Raw genomic sequence first — 9,043 nt, 5'->3', positions numbered from 1 at the left:
TTCCTAATGTAAAAATTGGGGGTGAATTCTGCCCTGTCACTGAATAGACTAAGAGGGAAAGAGGTCCACAGCCCTCTGGGCCTAGCTAGAGACGAGTTCCCATTAGCCCTACTCCACACTAACAAAGACACCAGGGATAGGCCAGTCATCCCCCCCCCCCCAAGCCCAGCTGGCTGCCCCAGCTGGCAGCCAGAGAAGCCCCAACACTTTCTCAATGAAAGGTATTTGGAAAGAAGGCTGGACACCTCATCAGGGGCCTGGACTTCACAGTGGGCTCCCCATCCCTTTGTGGGGAGCTGCAGCCCTGGATAATCCTTGGACCCCCCCAAGCAGCCCTGCAATGCTGAGTGAGCTGGGCTCTAAGCCTCTGTCATCTATAGCTCCAGCAAAGCCCTGGGGTTATCCTTATCTCAAAGGCCAGGGTCTGGACTTAACAGCTTTTTTCTGAACCCTCAGGATGCACATCCCTCAGGGTACAGGAAGGTGTTCCTGCTATGGGTGAAAATGGCCCCTACCAGGAGGTGCTCACCACACGGGGGAGGGGGGAGGGGTGCGGGGGGGAGGGGGAGGGAAGTGCTTGTTAGTGGCCAGACTGAAGTTCAGAAGTGAGTTAAAATGACACACCTGGGTATGGTGGCTCGAGGACTAACTGGGCACCGAAAGAGCTGACCCCCAAGGGGCCCCCATGTGTACAACCGTTCATGGGCTCATTAGTTACCTGTTGCCCAAACATGCAAGGTGAGCAATAAAGGGGGGGTGCACAGGCCCTCAGTGAAGGGGCACCCTGCTCTACTCTGTGACAGGACCCTACTTCAGGGAGGGTGGGCATAGGACCCTCTCCTTTCTTGGAGTTAGAGATGAGGTTCAGTTGGTAGAGCACTTGCCGAGCATACACAGAGCCCTGGGTTCTGTCATAAACAGCACGTCTGCCACCCCAGTACTCAGCAATGGAGGCACGAGGATCAGGAATTCAAGGTTATCCTCAACTACATGGGGAGTTAGAGGTCTCAAGTCGAAAAGACCCTTCTCCCAGGGACTCACTGATGTCTCCAGGCTAGCTGTTGTGGGGGGCATGAGGGGCCACTGGGGAGCCCCACTCCTGTAGGGTCTCACAACTCAGCAGTTTCCCTGGAGAGTGGGTGTGATCAGAAGCACACCTGTGCTGTGGAGTGTCCACCTGCCTGTGCACTGGAGTTGGGAGCAGGTCTGCCACGTCCTGATCTCTCATCATTCTGAAGCTAGTAGGTCCCCAGTGGAGCCTTATCCCTGTGGTTGGTCAAGGTATGCCTGGGCCTCAGCACGGAGGTAGGTGCTCAGGCCAACATAGGCCTACACTGAGGAAGTCCAAGGCAACAGTGGTGGGAATGGCTACACCTGTCCCAGGAACTTTCCCAACAGGCTCCTCCTTGCCCTGTAATTCTGAGCCACTAGCCAAGCCCAGCAGCTGTGGAGCTACTATGCTCTGTAGTCATCGACATCTCTATACCCCCACACACACACCCACACCACATACACACACTACACACACACACCCCACACCCTTTTCAGCCAGGCACCTGACAGAGGTGTGCCATACCACGCAGGAATCCCTTAGCTGCTGACACACAGGACCCTGTGTGCCTCCAAGCCCTCTCTTCATGTTTGGTGGGTTTTGGTTTTCAGAAACAACTGGCTTTGTAATCAGGCTGGCCTGGATGCTCCCGCCTTTGTAGCATGCTCCTGCCTCAAGCTGTTGGGATCACATCCCGAATCAGTCCGGGCGTGTGGCTCAGCCCCACCCAGCCTTCATCCTTTTCAATTGACACAAAGGGTTGGAAATTATAGCATTTTTAATTGAGCCCAATAGCACCTGCCCTCAAGTCCGGAGGGCATTCCAAGCACCATGGAACCATCCTCTCTGCCACCCTAGCTTCCCCTGCATGGCAACCCCAAAACACCCTTTCTCCACATCCCACGGGCCCAACCTGTGCCCGGATTCACACCCACCCACTGGGGTTTTATCTCAATAAATACGACCTCAGAACCAAAGCTGGGACAGAGGATTTCACAAAGGCTGAGACTCAGGCCTTAGGTGGACAACCACGTCCCGGGTCCTGGCTTCATCTACAGCTGGACACTCTGTTTCTGGTCACAGAGCCTCAGCTTCCTGCCCAAAATTTCCACCAGAACCCTTAGTTTTCATCTTGACCAAATTCTTGGTGGAGAAGGGGGAAGGGGACCCAGAAGCCTGGGAGCCAAAGCGGGGAGGCTTTCCAAAGATACAGGAGTCTAAAGCAAGGCAAAGAGTGAGGTCGTGGACCAGGTCACTGTCCAGGGCCGAAGGGGCCGGTGTCTCCAGCCTGGGTTTGGTTAACCCGGGAATAGCGGGTGGCTTGACCCATCTCCCTACGGATGTCGCCAAGCGCTGATGAAGGGTTCTCTAGCAGCCGCTGGAAGAGGCTGGGTCTGGCGGGCGGCTCTCGGCACTGGAAGGTGACTGCCGTGCCCGCGTCCGCTTTCATCTCCCGCGAGAAGCCGTCGGAGGAGCCGTCGAAGCAGCGGCCGATAGCAATTTCCTTGGCCAACCGTGGGCTCTGGTCGGTGACCGTGTAGACGCCATAGTTGTGGCCCAGAGCGTCGAGCGGAGCTAGCATGGCGAAGGCGGCGGGGTCATCAGCAGGAGCGAGCGGCGGGTGCCTGGCTAGATAGTCCTGCAGAAGCGTGTTGACGGCCACGCGGCGGCAGCTGCCCTGTGGGGTCACAGTTACCAGTGTCCTGTCCACCTGGCGCTGGTCAAACAACATGCCGCCGCACTTGAACTCCACGCAGGCAGCCGAGGCACCGGGGCGCTCAGGGTGGCGCACGCTGCGGGTGTCGCGCAGCCCGTAGAGGCGGCCGCGTGTGGCTTCGTGGGTGCCACCTGCGTTGTGCGAACGCACCATGTACTCCTGCGGGCCCTGCAGCCGCACCTTCAGGAAGCACGCGCGGAACTCCTGCGGGTTGGGCCACCAGGCCAGCAGGTCGCCGGTCCAAGAGGCGGGCGCTCCCTCGTGGAACGGCACCACGTCGTACTCGTACTTGTCCGCCTCCACGCGCGAGAATCGGAAGTGACTGTCAGTGACTGGCGCGTCCTCGCAGTCGCGCAGGCGGCGCCACGGATACACGGGCCCGTGCGCCTCGGACTCGTGGCCTGCGCGTGGACGCGCAAGGTTCAAGCGGAAGCCAGTGCGCTTGAGCGCAGGGTCGTCGTGATCAGTGCGCTGGTAGCCTAGGCGCTCCAGGTAGGGCTGCGCCACGCCCACGGCGGCCGCGGTCGCGCGTGGCCGCGACGGCGCGGCCTCCAGCTCCTCGCCTCCCAGAGCCGCGGTCACAAAGGCTGTGTAGGCGTCGGGCTTCTCGGCGTCGCAGAAGGCCGGCACGCACGCGCCGTTGGGCCCTGTGACCGCGCTGTCGAAGCGGCCCCACGCGCGTGGGTTGGCCGTGAAGCCGGGCGCGGGCTCCAGGTTGAGCAGCGTCACCACCACGCCCTGCACCTGCTCTGCGGGCGCGAAACGATCCGTGCCGTAGGCGCGAACCTTCACGAAGCACCGTCGCCGCTCAGGCACGTCTAGGTTAAACAAGCGGCGCTCGCGCATGGTGAGCGCGCCCACGAGGAACGCGCGCTCCTCCCTGCGCACGCGCGCCGCCGCCGTCTCACGCCGGAAGCCACCGCCTCCTTGCTCAGCCCCCTCCTCCTCCCACAGGCCGGTCTCCGGGTCCAACGACCAGAGTGCCAGGGCCTCGGCGTGACCGGGCATGCGCACGTGGTCGGCGTCCACGCGCACGTCCGCGCGCGCCACGTGCAGCTGCTCCGGGGAGCCGGGCGCGCGCAGGTCCACTGCAAACATGCCATAGGTTCGGAGAGGCGCCAGCTCACCCGCGCTGTCCAGAAACCGCAGGTCGCTGGACGCCGCGGACGCCGACGCCAGGTCACGAGGGTCCACGAAAGTGACACGCGCCTCCACGGGCCCCGCGTAGGGACGGCCGTCGGGGTGGTGGAAGGTCCCGGGCGGCAGGACTAGCTCGCCTAGCGCTGGCGCCTCCTCTGTGCTGCCCAGCGGGATTTCACCGCCCCGCTCCGCGTCCAATAGCACTGCGGCCGCCTTGCGCAGCGCGCGGATCTCGTGGTACACACCGGCTCCGCGAGGGTCGAAAGGCAGCACGCGGACGCTGTCTACGAAGTCGCCACTCGGGTCCACGAAAGTCACCACGAGGCGCTCGGTGGCCGGCGGCACCTCGATGGTGAAGTCGCCCTGGTAGGAGGTGAAGCCGATGGGTGCGCGGCCCAGCAGTATCCTGGCGAAACGCAGGGGCTCCCCGGAATCCGCAGCCACCACGCGGCCCCGCACCAGTCCCCGACGGGGCAGGCACTTGCGACAGCCACACTCGGCCACCACCTTCACCGGGAGCACGTAGCCGGAGCAGCGGATGTCCCTGCTCTCTAGGCGCAGCACTGAGCAGCAGCGAGAGCCCGCGTCCCCACAGCGAGCGCCTGAGCCTACAGGGCCCGGACAGCGCGTGTCCGCGCACAGACCCACGTCTAGGTACGTGGGGCCGCCTCCGGGCTGGCCGCAATCGTCCGGAAGCTTGATCAGGTGTTCCTGAGGTCGGGGGTCACAGGCCTGCTGGCCAGGAGCTGGGGATTCCACACAACCAGGTCATGGGAGGAAGGCTGAGGTGGGGAACTTGGGCTGGGCTCAGGTGGGGCAAGACTGGATCACACTCACCGAGTATCGTGAGGAGGGCGGCGCGGGATCGCACCGTGCCCGCCTCGTTCCAGGCCTTGCAGTGGTACTCCCCTGCCTGCGCTTGGTGAAGCCCCTGGAGCTCTAGGTGTGGCCCAGACCCCTGCTGGCGTCGGTCCAGGAGAGTTCCGTTGTGGAACCTGAAGAAGGCAGTAAGTTCACAGCATCATGGGGATCTTAGGAATGGTGGCTGGACTGCATCTGTCTCTAGGAGGGAAGAGCTGGAGACTGGCTTCCTGGAGCCAACCCAGCCTCATCCTGAGCCTCTGCACTTTTCAGGGGAGACAGAAGGCAGCATTCACTTCTAGGTTTTTGTTTCGTTGAGACAAGGTCTTCTACACTTTAGGCTGTATAGTGAAGGCTGATTTCAAACCCCCATCCCCAGCCTCTACAGGCCTGCCCCGCCCACCTGCTCTGCTTTCTTTGGCGACATGGCTACACACACACACACACACACATACACACAACGTAACCATCACTAGCGACATGGCTACACACACACACTCAATGTAACAGTCACTAACTACCTCAAGTTCCAACAATTTTGCCTCAGCTCATGATCTCAGCGCTGGGATCCCGTGCTTATCCTCACACCTTAGTGTTAGAAAGCTTTGGAGTACCACCGGGTACCATCCCATTCAACCCAAAGCTGGCCGAGCTCCCTGAGTTCGTGTGGACACTCACCAGGAATATTTCTTGGGCATGGGTGTCCCCGAGGCCTTGCAGCAGAAGGTCACATTCTGACCTGCCTCTCGAACTCGAGACTCAGGGTGCTTTACCAGGTACGGCTTCCCTGAGGGGGTCAGAGTTGGCCAAGCTCATGACCCTGCTATACCCCAGGAACCCCTTTTTCGAATTCTCTCAGGAACAGCCCACCTCATTCTGTGCTGTCAACAAGTGAGTCACAGCTTGTTTTTTTCCCCTTGGCCTGGAACATCCTCCTCTGTAACTCACATGTTCTTGGCTGCAGGGACACTCACCTAACTCTTCAAGGATGATGGTGACTGTGGCTGTGTTGGAGCTGTTGGCGTGAGCCTGGGCTGTGCCAGCAGAGAACCCCTTCATCTGGGCACTGACACTGGCCTTGCTGTCCGCGCAGACTCCGGGCACTTGGAAGGTTCCATGGGTACCGCTGGTGGCTATGGTTCCAGGTCGGGTTCGCAGGGAGATCCTGGCTCCTGACAGCGGTCGCCCAGATGGGGTGACCACCGAACCCAGGAGGATGTGGTTGGGGCACCCGCAGGTGTCGGAGCTACACCCTAGGGGGACATGGAAGCGGCAGGCGCAGAGAGAACTCTTGGGGATAGCTTTGCACTCAGTTACAAACATAAGTGACCCTGCCTCCCATCAGTTCCCCACAAGCTTCAGTGTGGCTGGACTTAAGTCAGTCTGGAGACAGGGATAAGTGGGCAGAGCTGGAGCAGTGTAAGGAAGGTGGGTCCATAGATGCAAGGGAGAAGCTCCAAGAGGGGACCAAAGAGGCTGATTCTTAAGACAGTGAGGACTCATGGGGCAGGTGTTCCTAGGTGGGGCTGGGAGCGAGGGGCCATCTTGGACAACATCTGTCACACTTCCAACGCTGCTGCTTCTCCACAAAGTGGAAAGTTCCAGTGGAAACTTCAGGGCAGAGGCACCGGGTGGGGTCCCCACCATTGGCGACATCGTGCCCCAACTATATGAGGGCCCTGTTGCAGCTGTCTGCAGATCATGTTTGTGGAGCCCAGGCCCGAGTGGAATTTCCAGTCCCCTCCTGGCTGGCCTGCTGTCTGGCACAGGGAGGGCCTGGGCATCGTGTCTGCGTGGGCGAGCAGGACAGGCAAAGACTGAAGGCTGAATTCGTGCACGCAGAGTGAAGGCAGAAGCCTTCACAGGGATATCTTAGTGTGCACACTAGGTAAAATAACTCTCCAGGTCTTCCCATGCCTGCCCAGCATCCACCGACTCCCTCTGTATAGTCTTCTTCCCTAGCGTGTGCATGGCCTCCACTTCAACTGGTCCAGTCCTCTGGACCCCTTATGTAAGCCCCACCCCCGATCATCCCCTCCTCAGGCCCTATCCCTCCTACCTGGACAACGGGATCTCACGCACTTCTGCGCCTCCTGGGGGCTCCCGGGACACGTGTCCCCAGAGGAGCTTTGGCAGCTGCGGCGGCGCAGGCGACGACCTAGCCCGCAACTCTTGGAGCAGAGGCCCCACGCTCCCCAAGCGCCCCAAGCCGCCTCTGCAGAGCAAGGTGGGAGATGAGGTGGATATGCCCACCTTGGTCAGCGGGCTTTCTGAACTATGTGGGTCTTGTTACCCCGGCATACACCCTCCCTGACTGCAGGGACAGACTGCAGGCAGTTCTGCACAGAGCTCACCTGCACGCACGTGCACACACACACACACACAACTCCTTGCAGGATGCGGTCCTAATTAGCCTTGCTGTTCCCTATCGGACTTCAATACAACGAGGCTTAAGGCGTCCCCAACACCGAGTTGTTCAGGATGGGCCAATGTAATTCTGGCATGTTAGTGCATTAGCTACTACAACCTGGGCACAGCTCCTTGCATCCTCACTGTGCTTATGGGTGTGTCTCTCTAAGCCACGCCCGTGCCCTGCCATCATTGGGCCTTGCCCCTTAGGGTCGTATTGTACCCGCCCGCTCAGGCCTATGGGTCCCGCCCTTACCCAGTGGGCAGCGGAAGCGCACGTGGTAGTTGGAGCAGCGGCGGCCTCGCGGCTGCTCACGATTGAGACACCAAAAGCCACGCTCTGGGTTGGCGTGCACCCTTTCGCCCATTGCAGCTGGTAGCGCCCAGTCGGTGGTGCGCGCCTCCAGTGCCAGTGGTCTCGGGCACACCCGCGCGGGACCATAGTAGAATCGAATGGCGGCCAGGCTCTCGAAGTCGCCATCTCCTCCCGGGTGATCCACGTTGAACCACGATGTCCACTCGCTGGCCTCTGCGAGCATCGCACGCTGAGCCCGGGTCCCACCTCCCGCTAGTCCATCCAGCTTGGAGCCTTGAGGTCCAAGGACTCCTCATTCTCCCTCCCCTCCCCACTGACCCCACCAAGCCCAGATCACACAGGCGGGTTGCTGAGGTGACTCACCCTCCCAGTCTTCCAGGGCTGGTGAGGGCTGACCGGTATCTGGCGGCCGTCCCTGAAGACCCCTGGCGGTTGAAGTGTGCTCCTCGGTGGGGGTGGCATCTGTGGGAGTTCGAGGAGGCACAAGATAGGGATCACTGAGACCCTTCTTTTGGTGCAACAGGGGGAACATTTCACGGGATATAAAACTGAGGATCTGAGAGGCCAGCTCTAGCCCTGGGGACTGCAGCAGCGCCCACTCCAGGAAGCCTTCCCATTACTAGCAGCGGACCCTGAAGCCCTGTCACTCCGCAGATCTGGCGACTCTGTCCCACTACACCTCTAGGCTCAAATGTTCATCAAACACAATGAGTGCATTAGGCTCTGCCTCTACCCGCAGACAGCTGCACTCTCCTCTTGGAAGTCCCCTCCTGCCATATACTCTCCCGGGTCTTTCTAGGTGGGACGCAAGGTGCCAACAGGTAAGTCCTTGGTTTCTCTGGCCTTCCATCTTTCCAGGGTGGACTAGGAAGGCAGACAGGTTCAGACAAACCCCTTCTTCCTGGAGCCCCAGCCTTCTGAGAAATGGGACTGTCACCAGCCCGGCAGAGAGACAGCTACGACCCCTTGGCACAGATTTGGAAACCTGATGATTTACAATTCAAAGCCTTGGCCGAGTGAGTGGACCTTCCTGGGACGATGATGGAAGAGATTTCTTTCACCGGCTCTCTGGGACGCTCATGAGGTGTTCCCCCGCCCGCTTCTGTGCGCGCGGCTGTCGTCCTGGTGTGTGTGTGTGTGTGTGTGTGTGTGTGTGTGTGTGTGTGTGTGTAGGGGGTGGTTCCCAAGGTATCTCACCTCGCGCTCCCGCTAGGTGTAAGGCCGCAAGGCAGAGATAGAGCAAGGGCAGAGGTGATGCCATCGCCAGGTCCGAACTGCTGTGCGAAGCTCTGAGATCTGACTGGGGCGGGCCTAGCGGCTGCTTGGACCTAAAAGGGTGGAACCGGGCCACAAGCCACGCCCCCCCACACCAGGCTGGGTCTTCTATGCCTCCCGCGGTACCTCCGCCCTTAGACTGCCCGGTGTCCTGCGTTCCCCCCTCCTTCTCCAACTGGGTCCCGTGCTGTGTGCCTGGCTCCCTCTGGTCTGAAACTTGAAGCTGCTGGCGCCCTAGGATGCTGGACGTTCTCTATATTGTTTAACTTTGGTC

At 60.3% G+C, this 9,043-nt stretch overlaps 1 protein-coding gene across 1 annotated transcript; it reads right to left on the bottom strand.

The window, feature by feature from the left end:
* Positions 1 to 1,900: 1,900 nt before the first annotated feature.
* On the bottom strand, positions 1,901 to 8,760 carry Cilp2 (cartilage intermediate layer protein 2). Its single transcript, XM_021171068.2, has 8 exons — positions 8,692 to 8,760; positions 7,858 to 7,956; positions 7,435 to 7,707; positions 6,829 to 6,984; positions 5,744 to 6,022; positions 5,448 to 5,556; positions 4,746 to 4,903; positions 1,901 to 4,654 (listed from the first exon to the last, which is right to left on the bottom strand). The coding sequence occupies exons 1-8, from the start codon at positions 8,753 to 8,755 to the stop codon at positions 2,304 to 2,306; spliced, it is 3,489 nt and encodes a 1,162-aa protein (XP_021026727.1). The 5' UTR covers positions 8,756 to 8,760; the 3' UTR covers positions 1,901 to 2,303.
* Between the last annotated feature and the right edge of the window lie 283 nt (positions 8,761 to 9,043).

Source organism: Mus caroli, unplaced genomic scaffold, assembly GCF_978045245.1.
Source record: "Mus caroli unplaced genomic scaffold, Mus_caroli_1 scaffold_10, whole genome shotgun sequence".
NCBI lineage: Eukaryota > Metazoa > Chordata > Mammalia > Rodentia > Muridae > Mus > Mus caroli.
This window is presented reverse-complemented; position numbering and strand designations above follow the sequence as displayed.